A 25,431-nucleotide genomic window follows, 5' to 3' on the forward strand; every position below is an offset into this window, starting at 1 on the left:
GACCTCTACATTGTCCTAGAAACAACCTTAGGAGCACTGCAAAACGTGAAAGATGCTCACAGTGTTCCTCTGAGGAAGATTTAAAAAAACTTCACTCCTCCCTGGAATAATGGCCTCAGAAAGGATGCAAGCTAACCCACTGAAACAGGAATGGGTAACAGATCTCCCAGCTAAGCAAGCCACAAAGGCTGCCTCAGAGGCATCTAAGTTTAAAAAGTGCCTATATGCTCACTTAGTTTCCCAGAGGCCAAAAGCAATAAAGCCCTGAACATGACTGGGAACCCAAAATGTTTTTTGCCTTTGCTCCTGCTCCTAAGGAGCGGGCAGGGGCTTGGTAACTGCACAGGTAGTCACATACCAATTCAGCTGTCGGACAGAATGACAAATCCTTGAGATGCGAGGGGCTCACAGCAACATCCAAAATCAGGGCCTTGAATATCACACAGTCACATACTCAGACCAAACAACACACAACCCTCTTCTTCCAGGAGCTTAGGTTTGGTTTTTTGGTGTTTTTGGGAGGGTTGGAGGGTTTTTTTGAGGTTTTTTGGGGTGGGGGAAGCATACATGTTTGTTTTTTCAAACAGCCAGCACTATCTTTGATGTACTTTTTCTAATGCATCTCATATGGGTCATTCTACTTAAACAGGAAAACTTTAAAATAACCCTTTCATTCTCATTTCACTATTCAGTGTAAACCCACATTGAAACCTGTCATGCAGATCCCCTGGATCTGAATGCACAATTACAGCAATGAGGTTCTGCAGTTTCCTTCAAAGTGGGGGCTTATCCCTCAGGACTTTCAAAGCAAAGCAAGGTAAGAGTTGTTAACAAAACTCTCCTGAGCAAATGCAGATGAATACAAGATATTTATTACCGTTAAGTAAACCAATTTATAAGCTTCCAGCTCACACTTCCCAGCCTCTCTTTTTAAGCTCTCTCCTGTATTAGGAAGCTTCACTTCATTTTTCTACAGTTAATATCCATTTCTGATTCTGAGTACAAATTTACCTGGCACTCTCTTTACCTCACCTGGGCAGACAGAAACTGTAAAAGCAGCCAGCATACTCACCAAACAAGCACTTCTTTATGTTCTCACTTGACCTGCTGGGTACTGGCCCTCCAGACTGAATGATTTCCCACAACAGTGGGAATTTCCCACTGACAAATACATCTATAAGCATGACACCATCCAATTGTTACCTCTTTCAAAATTGCCACGTTAATCTAAGCTCAAACACACGTATTAATTCAGAAACAAAAAGTAGCTTCTGTGGCCAGTATTCCCTCTGATACTCAACAGTATCATGAAATAAAACTTTTGAGAAAAGCAAAATGTTAACCATACCTCAAAAGTCTGCAGCCTTGAATCAGATTGCTGGTATGCTATCACTACTACTCTAATGTAAAAGCCATCACACTCTCATCTTGGAACAACACTTTACTCTCTTGCTCATTTCTTTACAGCAGTCATGCATCAGCTCCTGTAAAAGCTGTGGCTGCAGAGTGCCCTTGGAACCAGAACAAACACCACGAGGTCCCTAAACTCAGTGCACGTCTTAACACTACCACAATAGAAACAATCACAGGAGCCAAAATGACACAAAAGGAACTCATGCCACATCTGAGCAGCTTTCATAGCAAGCAGCTTGCCACACACCTTTCAGGACTTCGTAAGCATAATTCCCTGGTTCCTCAGCTATCATCTGTACCAACCAGACAAAAAGCGCACACTCTCTACAGCGGGATCTAAACCAAACTGACTTAAGGACAATTCATCACCCTAAGCAGGACATACAAAAGCCAAACGAAAACAGGTGAACACGTGTAACGTGATCCCTAGGATACTACTGCTAATCAGCTTTTTTGCAACCCTGCGGCCACTCTGTACCAACCTGGCAACAACAACATTAAATGCAATCTGTTCCCACAACCAAAACCCTTCTGCCACTGTGCTGTAGAGTAGCCTTTGCATAAATGGGAAACAGGCCCTAAGCATTCAGACCAATTAGATAGCTTTTATGAAATATGGTTTAATAAATTCTTGATTTCTGCTCCAGTGCCCATCTTTCCTCTTCAGAGGCAAGAGTTACAAGCAAAATTATCTGAGAGAGACTCATGCCAAGTATGGATTACTAGGCTGTGATGCTGAGAGAAGGAGTCAACTACCACCCTGTTCCAAGAGGATCCATATGTCACTTCTGGAGCACCGTCTGCTCTGGGAAAGTGGAGCCTCAAGGGCAGTCAGGAAAACTGTGGATGCAGTCTTCTGCTTTTGTATTACTGAGATGACAGATTGCATGTTTTAGCTGGAATTTTCTTGTAAAAACAAACAATAGCTCATCACAATGTGCGTGGCATGCACTCCTAACAGTGAATTAAATTTTAAGTTAAAATATTCTAGGAAAAAAACATGTATTTCCAGTGTAAGTTTCTGTTTGAAGAACCAAGAGTGAAGAAATGGTAAAGAGGGAAGAGGAGGCAAGGATGAAGTAGAACAGGGCATCAAAACTCAGAAAAACAGAGAAACAGGGAAGGGTATTCACAATTGCACAATTACCAAAATCTGCTATATTAAGCATTTTCACAGATTATAATCCCATACTTAGTTCAACTTCCTTGCCTGAACAGAAAAGAATGCAAGTAAATGGAGGTATCAGGAGCTCTCAAAACAACAATGCACATCCTTGAGAAAAACACTCAGGGAATATATATATTTTTGTAAGAGTTCAATAAAAAGAATACTGTGATGAAATCTAATTATTTGCTCTTTCAGGTCACCCTGAAACATTCTGGGCTGGCACTGCTACCCTCTAAGAAAGAGATGTAAACCCTGTTCATACCATGAATTAGCTACTTGCATAATCTGAGACAACAGGAGAAGGCAAACTACCGTTTCAGAATTATTTTTTTTAGTGCTTTGACCTCACTGTGATTTCAGTAGCTGATGTAAATACAAAACCACAGATTATTTAGAGCAATGTTTTAAAAATTCAGTGTTCTTTGGAAACAGAGTTTCTACTGAGGAAATGACAGCAGAGAATATTAGCAATATATGTGATTAATATGATCACAGTTAGTATAGCTTCCATTTAGCTGTAAGCAAGGGGCTAAAAAATATAAAAGAATCACAATATACAGATAACCTACTAAGAGAAAGATACATTTCCTTACCAAAGTGGCTTACTGTGGGAAATACTAATGACAAATGCCTCTCCTGTCTGGCCCGAGAGGGTACGCCCACTCTTATCCACAATGGTTCCAGAAACCTAAGTATCAATTGAACATGTAGAAAGGAGAAGAATTAAATTAACAATAAAAACAATAAGTTAAGTGGCTGAACTACTGAAAGTCAAAGCAGAGGGACCTGTCCTGCACTCAAAAGTGATGAGACACAACCCAAACATAAAAACTAAACCTTTATCTTGCTATAAATATTTAAATATTTTAGCTAGGGGAAAAGGGAAACCTTTGACCATTCTTCTTTTTCTCACTCTCCACCCTCTTTGTGGGGGGGTGGGGGTGGTGTGTGTGCAAACCACCAGAAAACTACCATGAACCAGCCATTCAGCAGCAAGGTAGTATAACATGTTAGTACCATAGTATCATTCTGATTATGGCTTCTGAATCAATCTGCAGTGGTTACCTGTTTAAGCAGCTATCAGCAGTCACAGCTCCTGTCCTATCCCACTCATCCTCCCTCCCCCTTTATGTTATTTCAGGTCTCACTACTGGTTGGTTGGTGGTGGTTGGGGGGGTTAAGGGGGGTGGGAGAGAGGTGGGGCTGGCCTTAAAAACAAGTTCTTCACTTTGCCACAAGGGAACATCAGATGCTGCAAGTTCATTGTGGAGATCAAGTCTTAACCTGTATAATCATACCTCTTAAGTATTATACACAGAGAGATGTGCAAATAATAAATAAAATCTTAACCCCAACTAACAACTATAAAGTGGAGAATTCAGGAGACATGTGAATGAGCCAGGAAAGCCTTCCAAAGCCTACAAATCTTTTTTATAGAAGATGAATTTAGAACACCCCATGCAAAGGTAAATCCATTATTTACTCTGAAACTAACTTTAATGTTGATACTACTTCCCTTCAAATTACTCAGTCAAGGGAGGTGACCAGAGGAATTCTAGAGAGAGCTGTGCTAAAGGCTGTACTTCTCAATATAACTGAATTGGAAAGGGAGCAGAGAAAGAGGCAGCTAAGCTCACTGATCACACTGTTCTGGACAATGAAGACAAAAAGCCAAATCTACATAATCAGATAACTCTCAATGCTGACTCAAATGATAAAAAAGTGGGCACTCACTGCTGATGAAGTACAAAGTTGAGAACATAAGAAAAATTCTACATAATGACACCTCCAAGCTAGTCTTTATTGCTCAAGAAAATAATCTGAGTAACAAAAGGAAGTTTTATGAATGCAATTTCAAAGCTCACTAGCAGTAAAGTAAAATGTCAGGAACTACAAAGAAAGAAACGGACAAGGCAGAGAACATCACCAGGCTAACATAAAAATCCTTGATGTCTGCACTTTGACTGCTGTATGCTATTCTAATTCCCCTCTAACTCGAGGAAGCAGAAAACAAAAAGGTGACAAGAATAATGAATGAATGGTATAGAGCAGCTAAACAGACAAGGACTCTTCAGGATGAAAAACACTTGACTAAAAGAGGCTCTCACAGAGGACTACAAAAGCCACGATCACACAGCAAAGGGAAGGTGGAACAGTTGCTCTGCACTGTCACTTTCAAGAGACAAATAGTTAGGCACAAAAGGAGTTCTCACTAGAAGTCCAAAAGTAAGCAAACTTTCAAACCAGCCCATTCAGAAACTGCCAAAGTTACAGACAGATTATTTTGCAAATGCCTGGGTCCAAGGATTATAGGTCTGATTATAGGTTCAAGGAAGGACTAAACACATTCAACCAAAGGGTATGAACAGATACAAACTACAAACCAGAAAGCCTGGGCTGCAAACTGCAGCAAACTGGAAGAATACACGAGAATTTTCAGAACATGCTTATACTTTTTCTATACTCGTTCCTACGCATTCATGACTCCCAGCTGTCAGAAAAAGACATGTCAGAGAAAGAATACAGAGTTAGACAGATCTTTTCTGACTTGAAATGGCCACCCATATTCTACTTGAAATAATGGCAGAATTTGCTTAGTTTCATCCTTGAAGCACTGGATTCTATTACCATTAGGGCAGCAAGCCTGAAAAAAAACTCATGGTCAGACCTTTTCCTGTGGAAATAATCAGAATGAATGCACACTGGAATGAAGTTATCCCTTAGTCTTCAGATTGATAAGCTAGACACAGATATATCCAAGTCTGATTTCACAAAGCTCTTCGCATAAGAGGGGTTTTTTTTCATAAGCATGTGAAAAAGCACACTTCCAAGACACTTACTTCTTTATTTCAAAATGCTTTCATCAACTACTATCTCAGCTAGATCCCAAATCAAACTTAAGTATATGTAAAAAAAATTACTAATATATACTTACAAATATGGGTCGGGGAGCATATTCTTCCTTAAACAACATCTGGAGTGCAAAAATAGCTGCCTGTAGAAGAATAAGTTGCAAAACATTAATGGACATTTCAAGAGTTCTTCAGTTTGTTGGTTTTGTTTGTGTGGTTTGGTGGCTGTTTATGCAACTTGCTACCTCATACTGCCTGTGAGAACTCACTAAGGTTTTACCCTTACCCCCAACATCTTCCAATGTTCCAAACACATTTGGTAACAAGCAGAAAGGAACTACCAAAAATGGTAGTTGGTAGAGCACGAGACTCTTAATCTCAGGTTCATGGGTTCGAGCCCCACGTTGGGCGCCAATAAATTGTTGTCACCGTTTGACTCAGGTCCGACAACAATGCTCTCGATCCCCTACCCCTCCCACCCAGGTAGGGAAGGAGAGAGAGAAAAAGAGAGAGACTTGGCTGGATTGAAAACTAAACTACACAGCTTTAATTAAACACTAATGATAAAAGAAAATATATATGATTATATAAAAGTGTGTTCGTATACGTGCAAAAGCCTCTCGTCTACCCCCACCCCCAGCAACTCCCACAGCACTCTCCTGAGCTGTGACCAGTCCTGAGAAATCCCAGAGCTGCTGCTGGAGAAAGCAGAGAGTGATGAGGGTCAGGAGAGCTCAAGCCTAAGGGTCGACGGTGATGGATGGACGGAGTCCTCCCTGCACACCAGCCACGGACAGAAAAGAAGGGAAGAAGCAGGAAAGAAGTTGTCTTCTGTGATCTCTGACCTTCCTCTGAGCTTACATAGATATATGGAATGGAATATCTCCGGCCAATTCTGCTGTCTGTCTAACTCAGCTTCCTACGGGGGGGTCATAGATCTCCCCGTAGTGTCTGAGCTGGCAGAGTAAATATGTGACCTTGAAGAACCAGCAGTTAGAAAAACATTCCACTGTTATCAGTCTTTGTTGGAATACTCTGGTACTAGTTAAAAGAAAGCTTACTGAAGGAAAAAAAAATCAGTAAAAGGAAAATTGGCTTCATCCTGGCTCAAACCAGGACATTAGCCAAACAAAACAACTATTCTGAAACCCAAAACTAATTCACTGCCCTTGAATTTGTTTAGACACACAGTTTGCAAAGGATTCTAACCACCACAAATTTCAACCGTAAGGACTGCAGTGACCCCTTGGAAGGCCCCTACTCCTTAGGGCATGAGAGCTGCATGTGACCATGAGTTCAGCACCATGTTAAACCAACAGGATCCTAGCCAAACCTTCATGACGACTGGTCAAATCTGCAAAGGACAAGTCATGCCACTGCACACATTTATCAGCCTACGGCAAAAGGCTGTGTGCATATCCAGCCAGACTTTTCCACATAAAATTGCAAGCACCCTAACAACTCCAGCACCTACATTAAGTAGTTACTAGATAAAGAAGGAGGTGTCGAAATCACATTAATTGTGGTATATTCCAAGATTTTATTCCTTCTATTTTACTCTTCTAATACTCTACTGCCAATTTAATTTTTTTTTTAAAGCTGGTGGCATAGTGTCAGACTTAAAAAAAAAAAACAACCACATTTTTACAGGACCTTCCCACAAGTCTTCCCACTTATACAATCAGATACACTGGACATTCACTCTCCAGTGTGCATGAACAAGCATCCTATGGACAGAGATGCTTACACTGAAAAATACAAACATCAGCTGCATTTGCAGATGTTTTCCAGTACAGCAGAGCTTATGGGAATAAAAGGACAGCTGGCACAGACAGCTAGAAGGATATAAATGGCACAGAGTAAAAGGCAAAGGAAAGCCTCTGGAAAAGGTTGTTTTATCATTAAAAAACATCTCCTTGCGTTCTACCTGTTACTATCGACTGAAGAGTCTTTTCATGTATTTAGTAAGCAGTAGCTGATAGCTCTTACAAGGTCTTACCAAGCTGAATTTCCCTAAGTAGTACACCAAATACTTGTATTACTGAGTGTTTTTTTCTAGGAGTCTCACCTTCGCATTAGCTGTATCAAATATAGTTTCCACTAACAAGATATCAACTCCTCCATCCAAAAGTCCTTTGGCTTGTTCCTTATAGGCCTCAACCAGTTCATCAAAAGCTGTAAAACAGGAATTATGGTAATTTCACCTGGAGGTATCTCTTTCTAGACTATCACCTAAGTTAAATAATGTGATAGTTACAAATACCTACTTATGTTTCTGTAATCAGGTCTCTCCACAGATGGTGACACAGAGAGTGTCCTGTTTGTTGGACCCATGGCTCCAGCAACATATCTCCTGATTCCTAAACCAAGACACACAAGGCACAGATTGAAAAAAAGCCAAAGCCAAAACAAAACAAACAAAAATTTACCTCTGGTTTTACAATGACAGCCATGTCAATGTAAAAAACCTCCAAGGTCACCAAGACATGCATATCATTTAGGGATAAAGAACTGTAAAAAACTTCTGTCTCAAATCAAGAGTTTGATCACCACAAGATTATTCAGCACAGCTCACTTTCTTATTTCAATCCTATCAAACACGATGCTCAGTATATCCACACAAGACAGAAGAACATGTACAAAAAAGGCAACTGGCTCAATTAAATGTTTTTCTCGGTATCATTAGTCTCTGACAGAGGAAGCTTCATTCAATTACTTCAAATGCACAGCATAGACCTGTCCTGGCATTTTTCACTAGACAACCTGATTTGAATATTCTGGCATGTACTCATAAAAAAATCCAAAAAACCAAAACCAAACAGGGTTTTAAAAGTGTATTTCAAATCTTACATTATTACGTTCCTTGTACAACATGCCTTCCAAACCCCTCACCAGCCTCGTTGCTCTTCTGTGGACATGCTCCAGGACCCCAGTGTCTTTCTTATACTGTGGCACCCCGAACTGAACACAGTCCTCAAGCTGTGGCCTCACCAGTGCCCAGTATAGGGGCACGATCACTTCCCTACTCCATGAATCCATGATGGCTGGGTCTGATCTCACCATTATCCTGCACTTGCCATATGAGTTGACCCAAGATGAACGGCTCCATGATGTTACTCACTACTGAGATCAGGATGAAAGGGCTGTAGTTCCCCAGATCCTCCTTTCAGCCCTTTTTGTAGACGGGTGTCACACTGGCAAGCCTCCAACAGTCTGGCACTTTCCCTGTTAACCAGGACTGCTGACAGATGATGGAGAGCAGCTTGCCAGCTCAGGGGGCTAGGCACCTGGACAGCTGATCTTACTACTAAATACTAAGGCAAAGGATGCATCAAGTACCTCAGCCTTTTCCTCATCCTTTGTCACTGTGTTTCCCCCCATATCCACTAAAGGATGGAGATTCTCCTTAGCTCTCCTTTTGTTGCTAATATATTTATAGAAGCTTTTTTTTGTCTACTATGGCAATAGCCATTCTGCAGAACACACTACGAGCCAGATCCTGCAAACATGTTGAAATTGGTGTGATGTGAATAGAGATGGAAAATTGCTACTGTGCCTAAAATTAAGACTGTGCATGTCTGCAAGTTATGTCCCTTTGATATAAACAACCAAGCTATCTTCTAGTTAGCAACATTTCAAAGACTACAGTGTGGGTAGTTAGGGTCCGGCGGCCGGAAGATTTCGCGCTGTACGGAAAGATAAGGCCCCTCTCCTAATAGCCAATAGCACTTAGTTCACGATGTAAGCAGACGGAAGTGACACCACAGACCTAACTCATATAAACACCGCGGTAAACACTAATAAACGCCATTTGCCATCCACCACATTGGTGTCTGTGAGCTGATGGACCGAGCGGCCTGGGGTTGGCCGCCGTGCCGTTCTTGAACCAGGTCGTCACGCCTTTCCCCGAAAGGCAACAAGTGGTGCCGAAACCCGGGAACACGCCTGGAATCGGGAAATTCACCTGGAGTCAGGAAAGCGGCGGCCGGAGCGGCAGGACCGTCCCGGCGGGGAGGAGCGGACCGACAAGGATGGAAGCCCTTGTTAAGGTCGTATTGCAATTACATAAGCAGTGGGGTATAGATTGTAAGGCTAAAGATTTTACTCTCGCCGTTGCGAGGCTTTTGGAAATCGGGGTCATTGACCAGCCGGTAGATATTCTCCACCCTGAGGCGTGGGACAAATGCACTAAAGCGTTGGCTAAGGAGACGATGCTCTCGGGTCGTGGGAAGCACCTTAAGTCGTGGGGGAAAGTCGTGCAGGCGTTGCAGAAGGCTATACAGGAGCAGGAGACCTGGAGGGCGGCAAAGAACTGTTTGCTGGCCACCCCGAAGTTGGGAGTCGGGGCAGCCACACAGACTTTGCACCCCCTGAGTGATGATGGTTTTGCTGAGTCTGGGGAGGGTTTAAGGGTGGCGGAGCTGAAGGAGGGTGATGTGTCCCCTCGGTCTCCGGACCCCGACCCGCTTACGGAGGGACAGAAAGCAGCTCAGTCCTTCTGGGGCGGGTTGGCGGAGGAGGCTCGGGGCGCCGCGGAGAAAGCAGAGTCTGAGGAGGTTCGGGCTGAACCACCGCCCTATACACCCCAAAATGGCGCTGAGCAAAAAAGGGGGGGGCGAGGTAAAGATGCCCGTGGTGGTAAAAGGGAGGAAAAGTTGGTATCAGCAAGTGCACACAGAAGGAGGGGGGAGGTGAAAGAATGTGAGGGGAGTGTGAGCGAGGCGGAGGAGGATGGGACCATGAGCGAGGCGGAGGAGGACGGGAGCAGGAGCGAAGGGCAGAAAGCCAACCGGAGTCGTTATCTGAAAAAATGTCTTTGTAGGGCAAATCCCCCGCCAAGCCGGGCGCAGAGCAAGCCGGGAGGGGGGGATGAGCCAAGGGGGAGGGAACGGCCCCGTGGGCGGTGCAGGAGCCTGGGACGGCCCGCCCGCAAGGGGAGTGAGCGGGGCCGGAGCCCGGAGCAGCCCGCCCGCAAGGGAAGTGGGCGGGGCCGGAGCTCAACAAAAAGGTACTGGGGACCGGAAGTAGCCGGTCAGTCGAGCTCTGACTTCGGATCGGACACCAGCCGGGATGAGTGGCCGGTTACCGATTCAAACTCAGAGGAGGAGGAAACGAGAATATATACAGTCAAAAGCAAAAACATTCTCAGCCCAAATAAAAAGGGACCGCGAGGGAAAAACATCCCTGTCACCGACTGGAAGAGAGTAGAGGCTCCGTGTGCCGATTGGGTCCCACCAGCCACGCGAGCATTCCCGGTCCGGGTGACGGACAGGGGACAGAGGGTCCACTCACCAATAAACCCTAAGGAAATACAGGCAATTGTTAAGGCAGTTGCGGAAAAAGGGCTTAATTCTGCCATGGTCCCCACCCTCATAGATGGTGTCTTGAGTTTCTGTTCACAGGACCAGATTATCGGACACCCCCGTGACCCATACACCTCGGTGGCAAGAGAGGACGACAAGTCGACAAGCATCCTGTCCACACCAGAGAGTTCCACACCGGCAGAACCCAAACAACGGCAACGTAGCCTCTGTGGCGGGGGGCTACGACGTCTTTGTGTGATCTTGATTTTAGAACTTGTCACCACAGGACAGGTAACATCAGCTCACCCTCACCAGCCATTTAAATGGTCACTCCTTCGAGTCAAAGATCAGCAGGTTATCGCAACTCAAATAACATCAGGTGCACCAAGTTTTAGTGCCAGTCTCTGCCAGCTTGTCCCAACAAACAGATGCACGGTAGACGTAGTATTTTACATGTGTCCCAGCTCAAACCCTGGAAAAGGGTATTGCAACTCCCCTAGCCAGTACTTCTGTAATTATTGGGGATGTGAGACCATAGCCCCTGCTTGGATATCGGGTAGTGGTAAAGACAGATACCTAAAAGTTCGGTGGGGTCCATATGGGTGCACCTCACCAACAGGATGGTGGCATAAAAGTTGTCAGTTCCTCTTCTTAAATGTTACCAAGCCCGAAGAGGACAGTTGGTTACTTGGAAAAGTTTGGGGAGTAAGGTATTTAGAGCCAGGGAAAGACCGAGGTGGCTTAATCCTCATAAAAAAGGAGGTCGTCCCGAATGATCCGCTGCCAGTAGGCCCCAACCAAGCAGTTATCAGCAAAGCCCTGACTATCCCTAATCAGAACTATGTGACCAAAAAGACGGACAATCAGGAAAAACTGACAAAAGCTCCCATGACAACACACACCACCAAAATTCCTGAAAGAGAGTCGCTCTGGAAAATGATGCAAGCTAGCTACCAAATACTGAACAAAACGAATCCAAATCTCACAGAGCACTGTTGGCTGTGCTACGGAATGAAACCACCCTTTTATGAGGCTGTAGCACTAAGTAACACACCCCTACAAATGAATGGTTCAAATCCGGCTCAGTGCATATGGGAGGCAGATAAGCAAGGGATCACACTAACACGAGTGGTGGGAAGCGGCGTGTGTGTAGGTAAAGTCCCTGAGAACAAAGAACAACTGTGTGATAGTAAGGTACAAGGTAAAATCCCTGCAAAGTGGTTAGTACCAGCCGACAATACCAAGTGGGTTTGCTCTGTCACGGGAGTTACACCTTGTCTGTCGTTGGACAAATTTGATGAATCCTCAGAATATTGTGTCCAGGTAGCTATAGTCCCTAAAGTCTTTTACCATCCCGAAGACGCTGTCTATGACTCTCTGATTACCCCAGAACATCATCTGTCAAAGCGAGAGCCCTTTACAGCACTAACAATAGCTACCCTAATGGTCTTAGGAGGGGCGGGAGTAGGCACAGGAGTAGCATCCATGGTCCAACAGAATAAAGAATTCAGTGCCTTGAGGATGGCAGTGGATGAAGACCTGGCCAGAATTGAACAATCAATAAGTGCGCTAGAACAATCACTCAGGTCACTATCTGAAGTAGTGCTGCAGAATCGGAGAGGACTAGATCTAATGTTTTTTCAGCAAGGGGGAGTGTGCGCTGCACTAGGGGAAGAGTGCTGTGTATACGCGGACCACACCGGGATAGTGAGGGACACGATGGCCAAACTGCGAGAGGGGTTGGAAAAACGGAAAAGGGAACGAGAGGCGCAGGAAAGCTGGTTTACATCCTGGTTTAACTATTCACCTTGGCTGACCACCCTGATATCCACCTTGATAGGGCCAGTCGCAATGATTCTGATAACCTTGATCTTTGGACCCTGTATACTGAATAGGCTCGTGGCATTTGTCAAGAGCCGGCTGGAGAAGGTTGACATCATGCTGATAGAACGCCAACAACTGCTTTAAGAATGTTTTTCTTCAGAATTTCCTATAGCTATCTCTAGAGATACCTCATTACTTTCAACTACCTCTTGTCTAACGTGCACTATGTTTTCTATTCAGGTTTGTAACACATTTTTAAGATTGTTAACATATCCTTTTTTAAGACTGTCACATTTTAACCAATTTTAACTGTGCATAGGGAGGGGGGAAATGTGGGTAGTTAGGGTCCGGCGGCCGGAAGATTTCGCGCTGTACGGAAAGATAAGGCCCCTCTCCTAATAGCCAATAGCACTTAGTTCACGATGTAAGCAGACGGAAGTGACACCACAGACCTAACTCATATAAACACCGCGGTAAACACTAATAAACGCCATTTGCCATCCACCACATAGGTGTCTGTGAGCTGATGGACCGAGCGGCCTGGGGTTGGCCGCCGTGCCGTTCTTGAACCAGGTCGTCACGCCTTTCCCCGAAAGGCAACACTACAGTAAACCCACAAATGAATAAGAAATTAAAATAAATATTGCTTACCTGTCTGAGCAGTTACATCATCTGCTGCTTTTCTGGCCACCTGTGCGGAGACTTTATTTAACCGATATGCCTACAACAATTACAGAAAATTACCAAGTAGCCTTTAGTTCAGTACAGCATAACTCATCCTCAGAGAAACATAATACTTCCATACAGTAGCCTGCAGCACACTCTGAAGGCTCCCTAAGCCATACAGATAAACATAAGCACTATTACAAAACTTCAAAAGGAACAGCTCTATACATCTCAGCAAGAGAGTTCTGTGGCAGGTCTCATTCCATATATGCCCCAACCTATAGCTGCTAATCATAAAATTTCATTCTGAAAGGTACTAAATTAATCCTACTGAAGTCAACAGAAGCTCTAGACTTCGAGGACCAAATTAACCTACTTTTAGATTCACCTTTTATTCAAGTAGCGTATTTCCTTTCACGTATTTCTCAAATTCTCAAAAATTGCAAGCTTGAAAGGACTTCCCTATACATCACCACGAACAACACTCAAATAACATCCAGGAAAAAAGCAGTTCCCTTGTGGCATTTAATAAGTTGGAAAGGCAAACATCCCTGTTGACAAAACTAAGACATTCTGGGAATGCTGAAACAAAAACTAGGAGGTGATTCACCCCCTCTACTCTGTTCTTATGAGACCCCACCTGAAATACTGTGTCCAGCTCTGGGGCCTTCAAAATAAGAAGGACATGGACCTGTTGAAGTGAGTCCAGAGGAGGGCCACAAAGAAGACCAGAGGGCTGGAGCACCTCTCCTATGAAGACAGGCTCAGAGAGCTGGGATTGTTCACCCTGGAGAAGAGATGGCTCCAGGGAGACCTTAGAGTGGCTTTCCACCAGTATATGAAGAGGGCCTACAGGAAAGCTGGGGGGACTTTTTACAAGGGCAAGTAGCAATAGGACAATGGTTGTAAGCTGAAAAAGGATAGATTTAGATTAGATATTAAAATAAATTGTTTATTGTGAGGGTGCTGAGACACTGGAACAGGTTGCCCAGAGAAGTGTTCAAGGCCAGGTTGGAAGGGGCTTTGAGCAGCCTCCTCTAGTAGGAGGTGTCCCTGCCCATTGCAGGGTGGTTGGAACTAGATTATCTTTAAGGTCCATTCCAACCCAGTCCATTCTTTGATTCTATGAACATTATTGCCTGTGGCTTTGCCAACGATAGGCACAGCATGACTGACACTCACAGCAAGTACAAGCATCTACAGCAATGGAAATTATCTGTAACCCCATCACATGGCTCTAGAGACAACATGCAGTCAAAAAACACCAACAGACTCTGAGACTAAGCTAATCCTGGACACTAAGAGAAAAACCTTGATTAACATTTAATGTATAAATAGTTCAACAATCTTACCAAATGCTCAAGGCCATAGTCAGCTTGTGCAACTCGGGTGCTGCTGAAAGTGTTTGTTTCAATGATGTCAGCACCTGACAGCAAGTATTCCTGCAAGACATGAAAGAAAAAACAAAACAAAACTCCAAGACCTTCAGAACTCAGATCTGGAATTAAAGCAACCCAACTATTTGTCTCGTTCTTTTGACAAAATGTCAGAAATCACCTTCTAATTCAAAGCAGATCAAACTCTGAAGGACTTACTCTAAGGCATAGGGTCAAAGCAATAGTGTTTCATGTAACCAATTTTCAGAGCTTTATTGGCAGCCACACTTTTTATTAACAGGTGACCATTATAGTCATCTCTGCCACTGAGTCCAGCACCCAGAGCACATTCTAGATTTGTGCCCAGGGACATGGTGGGACAGAGTACAATTACCATAATCCAGTGAGGGCTGATATGGGCAGAATCAGAAAAGGTACCAGGCAAACAGCAACAGAGAATTAGAAAATGTTAATATTCTTAAGTTACCTGTACAGCACAAGAGTAAAATGGGATAGAATACAAGAAATATGTTTTGTGTAGATCACATTTAAAGTTTAACTAAAGGCCCAGATTCACAAAAAAATTAAGCCTTCTGCTCCCACTTGTGTGTCTCATTCCCATCGAAGTAAACTGAAATCAATGGAAATTGAAATAAAATTTTTGAGGATTCTAGTCTGTGTTTCGATAACTTCCATCAGTTGCTCTCCTCCATCCCTAACTCCTCTTTTTGATCAGGTTAACCCTTAGGTGGCCCCTGTGACCCCTAAATTAGGACATTTTGAGTGCTATTGGTTAGTCGGTCAAGAGAGGTTCTCCTTCCCCTCTATTCTGCATTGGTGAGGCCGCATCCGGAGTATTGTGTCCAGTTCTGGGCCCCTCAGTTCAGGAAGGACAGGGAACTGCTTGAAAGAGTCCAGCGCAGAGCCACAAAGATGATTAAGGGAGTGGAACATCTCCCTGATGAGGAAAGGCTGAGGGAGCTGGGTCTCTTTAGTTTGGAGAAAAGGAGACTGAGGGGTGACCTCATCAATGTTTACAAATACATAAAGGGCGAGTGTCAAGAAGATGGAGTTAAGCTTTTTTCAGTGATGACCGGTGATAGGACAAGGAGTAATGGCTGCAAATTGGAGCACAGGAGGTTTACGGTGAATATCAGAATTTTTTTTTTTACTGTGAGAGTGACAGAGCACTGGAACAGGCTGCCCAGAGAGGTTGTGGAGTCTCCTTCACTGGAGACATTCAAAACCCGCCTGGATGCCTTTCTGTGTGATGTACTCTAGGTGACCCTGCTCTGGCAGGGAGGTTGGACTAGATGATCTTTCGAGGTCCCTTCCAACCCCTAGGATTCTAGGATTCTAGGATTCTATGATTCTATTAAGTAAAAAATGTTTATGTAGACATTAAACATAAACTACTCAGATTTTCCTGTAAGAAGCAGGTTAGTTCAGTGGGTTCAACACAGCAAATGAAGTCCTGATACAAACAACAGCACAAAAGAATTAAATTTGCTTTAAAACATGTTTTACTGCAAACTAATATGCTTTCTCTCAGCTCCTCCTGGATACATATGAAGTATCTACAAATACCTATATGAAAACTATACAGGTTCTTATGTCCACAGTAAGAACCAAGAAATGACATTTCTGAAAATCATCTAGACTGAAGAATGATGTTAAATGTGTACAGCTTTGTACTAGCTTTTGTTTAGTTCAGATCTGTCATTTTAGCTTTACTGTCTACTAATATAACAGGAAATAATAAGCTTAAAGCAGGGAGATAATTTTTGCCTTTGAAAATACATCACCTCTCTTACCACTGTATCTTACTGTGCCAGACAAGGTACAGCTAACATTTACTTTTCAAGTTACTGATATCTGTGAGATCTGACTCACTGGGTTACTAAAAACAAAACAAAACAAAAAACAGCAACAATCATAAATATAGTGGGATTATAATTACTTTGTAGAAACATTTTCATCTACTATTTCAAGTTCTGTCCAATTCTCAGAAGAAATAACCACTGGGAGCTATTAAATATGAAGTCACCACCCACAGCTCATAAAACATCTGACCCAAAAGTTGCTGCAGGCATGGGGACCACCACAGACTTGTAGGTGCTTTAGGAAGAGTGTGAGAAAAGAACAACTGGCCACTGGAGGAATGACAGTAGGTACTGTTAGTGTGTCAGTAAGTTTTTTCTCCAGTCATATCACTATGCTCTGCTAAACCTGCAAAATTCAAATGTTGACCCAGCTCACCCGATTAAAAAGCACAAGCTATTATTAATTCCAAGCTTCACAACCACTATAGATCAGCTGACAGTCCGGGAACAGAACTTCATTTACAAATACTTCCTCCCAAAATTTTTGTAGGCCAAAGACACTGATTCTTTCCAACGTGTCATTCTTAAAATCCAAAGAATGACAGTTAGAATGTAAATATAAAAATGCAGATTACATACTAAGTTTAACAAGTGCATGCCAATTATGATTCTAATCAATTAAATACAGATCTTTTTAATAAATTATTGGAAAAGCCCAGAATAGATGTGAGGCGTCAACTGAGTATCAACTAGTTGCAATGCTATTCAAACATGCCAATTATTACAGTAAGAGCTACAAATACCTGCAACCCAAGAAATACCCACTTAGGAAGTTGTTTTATAAAGTCTAGCTGAAGATAGGAAAATCAATTGGTTCACAAATTCCTAATGATCAACCCTAGACCATTTTATTCTCTGGGCCACACATTAATATTCTAAGGAATAAAATGAGAAGATATGAAAGCACATATACTCATTAGGAAGTCTATATACTCATTAACTATGGAGAGGTCTGCTTCAGGCTGCCACATTTAACAACTCTTTAATACACAATTATAGAAACATGAATCTAGAATTCAGATATGTCCTACTTAGATGCACTTCTAGCACTGGTTGAAGAGAAAAGAAAAATGAAATAAATCATACTATACAATTAATACAAATGCATCAGGGACATAAACCAAAAAGGGATTTAAAAAACAACACTGTCTTGGTGACATCAGGAACCAAGACACAAATGCTGTGCTCACACAACCAGAACAGTCAAATCTGTTCATTCTTTTTTGCATGGTTACCTAGCACTCTCTTCCCTATTCCCAAAAGATGCAGGAGAGCCAGTAGCCTGTGGCATGGAAAAGGGGAGTGCAGAGACCAAATTCTCCTTCCTTCTCTTGTCTAGAGACAGAAATCAGTACCACCCACCTTGTGTATGTCACAGATTATATCAGGTTGAGTTATACTGAGAAGGTCATTATTGCCTTTCAAAGACCTGGGATGATCTTTAAATTCATTCCCTCTGAAATCTTCTTCTGACAGGGCATGTTGCTGGATCATGGTACCCATGCCTCCATCCAAAATCATTATCCGCTCCTGCAGAACTGATTCAATTTCATCTTCCATGCTTTTCTGAGTATCTGCTGTAAGAAAATATATGCAATATTCAAGCAGCTTTGAAATTCCCTATCCTATACACTTGTGCAACCTGAGCTCTACCCATTTAAGAAACACTGTAAAATAACTAATCCTCTACTGAAATCAAACAGTAATTGGTTTACTTCACCTACAGCTGCAATCACATGACATCAGGTAATAGCTCCATCTATCTAAACAGAATTAGACTCAATTGATCCTTCACCTAAGTACAGTTACCAGCACACAGTCAGCTGCATAAACAAGAGTATCAAAAGTTCACAAGGGCATACACCAAACTCTCTATATAAACTCGTCTTAAAGTGTGATAATTTCCACTACAGCAACATCTGAACCGCAATGCAGAGCTGCCTCTTGGTACCAGACACCACACTCTAAGTGGTACACAAATGCAAACCAGAAACTAGGAAACTTCATTTAAAAATAAATAAATAAATAATTGACTTTAATTGCCTATATGGCAAAAATAGAGAAAGAGAAAAGTAAGCAAAAAAAAAAATTATTCAACTGAGACCAAAATTCACCTCTTTCTAGGATCACAGCAGTAAATAACAATTTTGCACTTCCGTTAGTGAGCAAACACTGAGATACCTTGACAGGTAAGAGCCAAATATGACTGAAACAGAAAACTGTAGAAATTTCAGAGCTATCGTCAGGAATGAAGATGCAGTATTGCAATGCTTTAGGATCCAAAACAAAGCCCAGCCCAAATGTTAAACACAAAGCCAAAATTGTAACTTGAAGCTTTAAAAAGAAAAAAAGCACACCACCACAAAACCCCCACAACATCAACAAAATTAATCCTACTTTTCCTCTTCAGAACATACACAGAATCATTTCATAACAAAGACCCACTTATATGCATATAGCAAAATAATCAAACACCCTTTTTACCAAAAATCCAGTTTACAAGAGTGGCACCTCACTTAACTTTCACAACCATGTAGATGAATGATCTGCTGTTGTTCATCTCTCTTCTTCATTCATCTTGGGCCTACTCACTTTGAGTAAACATCTATTTTGCCTTTTGGTTGTGCACTACCATCAAAACATTTGTAAAAAAAGAACAATCTGTGAAGCACAAAAACATCCTTAGACCTCATGACAACTTACATACAGTAGTGCTTGAAAATCACTGACAACTGCTAACTGATCTTATTGTTCTCCTTCTACAGTCTTGCAATGCAGCTTCTGTTTTGACATTAGTACTGTTAAAAAAGAATTCACTGAAGATGAGGCCAGGAATAAACTATTACAGGGTTACATTTATACCAACACTGGAAAAAGAGCTCTAAATCAGATGTAGTCTCAGCAAGAATATAAGCCAAATAAAATTTGTTTTATAACAAGCATGAAGCAGTTGAAGGGAGAATAAAATACAAAAAAGCAAGCCACTCTCCTCTCAAGCTGAAAGTTTTAACACCATACAGGCAGGATCAGCAAGTTCTTATACAAAAGGCGTAAACCTACTCATGTTAAACCATCAAATTATTCATGAAAACAAAATCAGTCCTTGAGTTAAAGGCTTTCAGAAGCAAGACCCAAAAAATGGTATCTGAAAGTATGACCACAATGCAGATTACCATGGAGCATAACTCATGTTTTGCAAGACCTTCAACCCAATGGTGCATACACATTAGAGCTTGCTGCAGCCCAAATAGCTGAGATGAGCCATCAGAACCCTCTCAGTCCACCTTTCTATAGGCTTCTGTTCCTTTTACCTACGTGATTCCCACCCATCTCCTCATGAGCAGTGGGAAGCAAAGATCTACAGTCATCTGTTTGGTTTTAAATCCTGCACATCACATACTGTGCTTTGCTTTCTTTACAGCTTGCCTCTCTGAATAGATGTTCCTTCAGCGTACAGTTTTCTGCCTCATCTTTGCTCCCAGCTGAGAACCTTATTCTGAAGAAGCTTTCCAAATCTGTGCTTCTTCAGCAGCATCTCAAAATGCTGCAGGAAATACAGTGGTAATCATAAAGGTGGCCATCAGACACTACAGACCCTATGCTTTACAAATGTATGGCATAGCCCCAAGCTCACCAAAACCTAATTTACCTGTTTTTGCTATGGATAACACTTGACTCTTCCTCCACCAGGAGCCTGCACTACTTGGAGCCATACTCTGGCACACTAACAATGCATTTTTCAAGTTGGAAACAGTCTGCAGACAGGTTGAAAAAGACCCCAGAAATCAGAGAGGATCAATTAATAAAGCCATGCTAGAAAGTGCTGAACTCTGTCCTTGGAAGCAAAGCAGAGAGGAGGCAGGGAGCCAGCTCAGCTAAACAAGTACCAACATCTTTATTCAGCATTCAGCTCACGTAATTGCCCTCTCGAGACAGGACACGAGTTGGTTGCAAAATAAATGAAAAAATGTTTGGAAAAATTCCTAGGCAGGGAAAAAATTAGGTCAGCTTTTTTGTTGTTGGTGGTGGTGGTTTGTGTTTCGTGGGGTTTTTTTGTTTACAAACCTTGTTCATACTTCTGCTAAGCCAGAAGTTGTTGAAAATTTTATTTTAAACAGATTGCTGGTGAACTTTGAGAAACAGATTCCCTCTTTTCTTCAGAAGAGTGCAGGAGAAAAACTGCCTCTCTAACTGCACCAGAAATAGTAGCAAACCAGAAGTGGTAACAGGACACAGGATGAATCACCTTGATTTTACACTCTACTGAAACTTAGAAAATAAAACACATTACCACAGAGCGTTCTAGAGCTGGAACTAGTTAACCAGCAGCCCAGAAAGCCAACTGTCTCCTGGGCTGCATCAAAAGAAGTGTAGCCAGCAGGTCAAGAGGGGTGATTCTGCCCCTTTACTCTGCTCTCGAGAAACGCCACCTGGAGTACTGCATTCAGTTCTGGAGCCCTCAACATAACAAGGATATGGAGCTTTTGGAGCGGGTCCACAGGAGGGCCACAAAGACGATCAGAGGGCTGGAGCACCTCTGCTATGAATACAGGCCAAGAGAGTTGCGGTTGTTCAGCCTGGAGAAGAGAAGACTCCTGGGAGACCTCATAGCGGCCTTCCAGTATCTCAAGGGGGCCTGCAGGAAACCTGGGGAGGGACTGCTTACAAGGGCTTGTTGTGATAGGATGAGGGGTAATGGTTGTAAGCTGAAAGAAGGTAGATTTACGTTGGACATTAGGAAAAAATTCTTTAGTGCGAGTGTACTGAGACACCAGAACAGACTGCCCAGAGAGGTTGTGGATGCCTCCCCCCACCTCACAAGTGTTCAAGGCCAGGTTGGAAGGGCTTTTGAGCAACCTGGTCTAGTGGGAGGTGTCCCTGCCTATGGTGGGGAGTTGTAACTAGACTGTTAATGTCCCTTCCAACCCAAACCATTCAATGATTCTATGACTATACCAAGACAGAACAAAAGCGACCCAACAGCATGAGCTTAAAATCCAATGGAATATGGAATGCAGAATTAAAAATCCTAATATTCTACTTTACTTCCCCAAGATAAACACTCTGTCTTGAGATCACTTGAAGAGGGAATTATTATTCTGGAAAGGAGAAATTACAGCTACAACTTTTATCCCTTGTAGGTGTTTCCAACTAAGTTTGCATAGCAAAAGTGTTCCTGTGGTATAGCTGTTCACTGTTACAGTCATTCCCACCAACAATTGCAAACCTTACCCAGCTGAAACCTACCATTTTCACAATATGACAGCTAAACAGCACAGGGGATAAGTCAGGATGATATTCCTTCATCTTGTTATCTCGACCCAAGCCACATATATGCAGAACTGAAAGGACAAACACGTGTTCTCCACAAGAAACAGGACTTGAAAGCCTGCAATTTGCCTAAAACCACATTTTTCTGATGCTTGCACTGATTCTCAAAAGGTGGGTTTTTTTTATTATTTATGCACTTCTATTAAAAATTTATTCTTGGTATAAAATACCCTGACATATTAGGAAAGGAACAAGGGATTGCAGAGCTTTTCATAAAGGATCAATCCAGCTGTGACACTATTGTAGTATTTTTGTTACATTAGTGTCAAAGAACACAAACTGAAGAACTACAAGGGGTTATACGTATTTACAGTACCCCGTTTCCTAGGTTGACCAAGTCCCATCATAACAGGCAACAGGGCCACTCCACATTTGCATATCCTAATTTAGCAATGCAGCTTTGTCCAGCACCAGCTCCAAGCAAAAGTTTCTCCATTACTCAAAAAATTACTGTGCAGCATGCAGAAATTATTACAATAGCTGCTAGAAAGGATACTCCTGCTGTCAGCCTGCGGCAGACATCTCACAGCAACCTTAGCATTACTTACTGGTTAATTAAATCTTCTTCAACTGGATGCCCCCTGGCAACAGTAAGTTTCATGAACTGTAGCAACAGATGGCAGACAGGTCCTCTACAACAGTGGGCAGCAGCACCTATTGCTAAGCTGTTTGTTACCCTGCCTATTCAAAGAGAGCAGCACTGGATCTTACCACTTTAGCTTGGGTACCTATATAATCATGCTGACATTTTCCATGTCTTCAATCATCTTAAGAACCATTCAGGTCTTCCAGACAAACACTTGTGTAGCCAATCCATTTACAAAGTTAGCTTGAAAGGCAAATGATAACCACAAAAATCACTTTAGTCCCAGAATAACAGAGGAGGCCTGTTTTTTCTACTGTCTTGAGCTAAATATGCAAATCCCAGGCGCAGTATACTATACAGTTCCTGTATAGTAACCACAACTGCCCATCTCCTGACATCAAACTGTCCACAACATATTATTAGATATTCATTACACGTAAGAACCACAGGGAAACAAAACAGCCTCCCACCCTACACTGTCTCACTTTGAGGCATGCCCTACCACTGAAAGGCTAGGGAGAGGCCCTTCACTCAGCTTCCCATGGTCTGCTGCCAAACACAGGTTCTTTGCACCACTGCCAGACATACACAGCACCATCTACTGCCTTCTGCCTGTTCAGTGAGGCTTCCATCTCAGCAGAACTTTCCCTCAACTGCCACCACTTCTCAAGCTACTGCTGAAACACTCTCCCATGTTTCCCATCTCTGCCAAACCCATTCAGTTCTAGCAGCAGCAGGCCAGTGATGGTTTGGCCCCAAACAGCACGGGAGAAAGGGCTGAGCAGGTCAACCTCATCTTTGTCAGAGGAACCTGGAAAAACCTCAGACCACAAAAGCTGATTATGGAGTCGGAACCGCATGCAGCTTTGCGGTGAGGACAGCTGCAGCTCTGGCACTCAAGCCCAGGCTGAATCACGGGAGCAGCAGCAGAAATATCAAAAAGGAATACGCTTGGGACCCCTGCAGCTGGCAGCACCACTGAAAGCAGCCACTGGCAGAACTGTCCCTTTAAAAATGCAGTATCAATTAGCAGCTGATTTTACTTCTTCCCTTCCAACGACTTCTGTGTAACTCCCGAAATGGCACTTTCAGCTTAGAGCCCCGGAGCAGCTGGACACACCCGGTCCCTACCATCAAGCTGCAGACTTTAAGGCAGTTGTTTGTGGGTTGTTTTTTTTTTTAATCCTTCCCGCTTAGCTGCGTCCGACCGCGCGGAACGGGTGTCCCAGCACCCTCCGCACCCCTCCTGGGTAGAGAAAAGCCTACTGCAAGAGCCCGGCTCTGCACCCGAGCAGCCGCGGGCTCCAGCAACAAGCACCCTCAGCCAACAACCGCACTTTCGGACCGGCGCGACGCCTTTCAGCGCACGCCGAGCAGCCAGACGCGGCTTCTACAAAAGTTAAACGCTGCGAATGACGTGACACCCCCGCCAGCACCGCCCCGGGGGAACACCCGAAGCTGCGAGGCGGGCGAGGTCGCCTCGCCGCCTCCTGCCGCGGGACCGCGGCGCCCGCCGCCCCCTCCACGCCACCCGGCGGCCCCCGCCGCCCCCGGCTCGCCCCGCTGCCACCGCCCGTGGGGGAGGAGGGGGCCGGGCCGCCATCTCCCCCGCACGCGCTCGCGCCCGTTACCCGGCGGGTGGGCGCCCGGCGGCCCCGTGGGCGCCATGCTGCCGCGACGTCACCGCCGCCTGACGGGCGAGCTCCGCCCAGCGCGCGGGGCGGAGGAGGCGCGGGGCTGCCCCCGCGTGCGGCGGCCGTTGCTGCCGTTGGCCCGAGGGGGGCGGCGGGTGGCGGCGGGTGCCTTTCCGGCCCGTTGTCCCGGACGGCGGGAGCGCGGCAGCACCCGCTGGAGGTGTGGGGAGTGTGAAGGCAGCCGCAGAAGCAGGCTGGAAACTTCCCCGAGGAGACGGTTTGCTTTCCTTCTGCGGCCTGAAGGTGGTGGCTTGTAAAGTTAGGGCTGGACGGGGAAAGCAAAGCCTGGTCTTCTAACCGCCCTGGCCTTAAATGCTGGTAGCCGCACATGTCCCTGTAGTTGCTGCGTAATACTTTGGCCACCAGAGAGGGCTAAACAAAATGGGCTGCCCTCTTACTGCGGGAGGAAGGAGGGAAAGTAAGTCTTAAACATGCCCACAACAGTTCTGTTGCAATTGAAGACTAACTTAGCGTGGAGAGGAAACGTTCCAATATGCCTTCCATAAACTAGAAATCAGGCTTGCCAGTGATGTATGGGTACATGTTACTAGCGTGTAAACCTAGAAACAAGTTCATGCTAAAGGAATTGAGCAATTTAAGGCACAGTTCGGTTAACAGTTGAACAAAACACAAGGTGCCTAATTTTGACATAAATTTCACCTCCATAGTCCATTATAATCCATTTTCTCAACTTCTTCCGAGAACTCACATTTTAAAATAAATGCCTGTCACAGCTGCACAGCAGCCTGGCAAACATGACTCTGTGCAGCAGACACTTGCCAAAAGTCAGAATAATTCAGGGGAATAACGTCTGCACTCAGTTAAAGTGTTAGTAATTAAAATGCCAGCAATAAACATTAACAGCATTATCGTTTAAACTAGTTCAGTGTTCAAAATATGAAAAGAAAACGGAAGTCTGGATTATTGACCAACCTGCCCTGTCTTCCTTGGCTAGTTCAAAGAGTTAAGTGAAGCCAATAAAGCAGGTGAAGAGGCAGAAACTGCTGGTTCTGTGTTAACAGGAGCAAACTGAACAGAACAGAAGCAAAAGTCACTTGTAGACACTGCTTAATTTTATTGCTTTTACACGGAATTTGCATATGTCGTAGAGAAGGGAAATGCTTTAAGAACCGTTCATTAAGGAGTTTTATTGTGTATATTTCCTTGATTGACTTTCTACAACGTCCAATTGTTTCGTCATGCCACGTAACGTACTGGAAGTTTGCTCTGGCAGCAGTTCAGGTTAAAAAGCTCACAGTTGCTTTGTGGCGACAGATCTTTGTACCACAGCTCAGCACCTCCTTGCGTGTGCTGATCCAGTTGTTTGTGTAACTG

At 43.7% G+C, this 25,431-nt stretch overlaps 1 protein-coding gene across 8 annotated transcripts in view; it reads right to left on the bottom strand.

Moving 5' to 3' along the window:
* The window catches only part of MTR (5-methyltetrahydrofolate-homocysteine methyltransferase), a 57,983-nt gene extending 33,874 nt beyond the window's left edge, over window positions 1-24,109 (bottom strand). For 4 of the 8 annotated variants that reach the window (XM_051613860.1, XM_051613868.1, XM_051613870.1 and 1 more), the window contains exons 1-8: window positions 24,034-24,109; window positions 17,848-18,062; window positions 14,579-14,668; window positions 13,212-13,281; window positions 7,701-7,793; window positions 7,502-7,608; window positions 5,517-5,576; window positions 3,175-3,269 (exon numbers count right to left, since the gene is read on the bottom strand). In XM_051613860.1, the coding sequence (XP_051469820.1) occupies window positions 3,175-3,269; window positions 5,517-5,576; window positions 7,502-7,608; window positions 7,701-7,793; window positions 13,212-13,281; window positions 14,579-14,668; window positions 17,848-18,062; window positions 24,034-24,070 (767 nt within the window). In that variant the 5' untranslated portion in view covers window positions 24,071-24,109. Of the gene's footprint in view, window positions 1-3,174; window positions 3,270-5,516; window positions 5,577-7,501; window positions 7,609-7,700; window positions 7,794-13,211; window positions 13,282-14,578; window positions 14,669-17,847; window positions 18,063-21,732; window positions 21,828-22,364; window positions 23,503-24,033 lie in introns of those variants that run through there. The other 4 variants (XM_051613863.1, XM_051613862.1, XM_051613865.1 and 1 more) reach the window with 4 other exon arrangements.
* Window positions 24,110-25,431: the final 1,322 nt, after the last annotated feature.

Source organism: Apus apus, chromosome 3 (genome assembly GCF_020740795.1).
Source record: "Apus apus isolate bApuApu2 chromosome 3, bApuApu2.pri.cur, whole genome shotgun sequence".
NCBI classification, from domain to species: Eukaryota; Metazoa; Chordata; class Aves; order Apodiformes; family Apodidae; genus Apus; species Apus apus.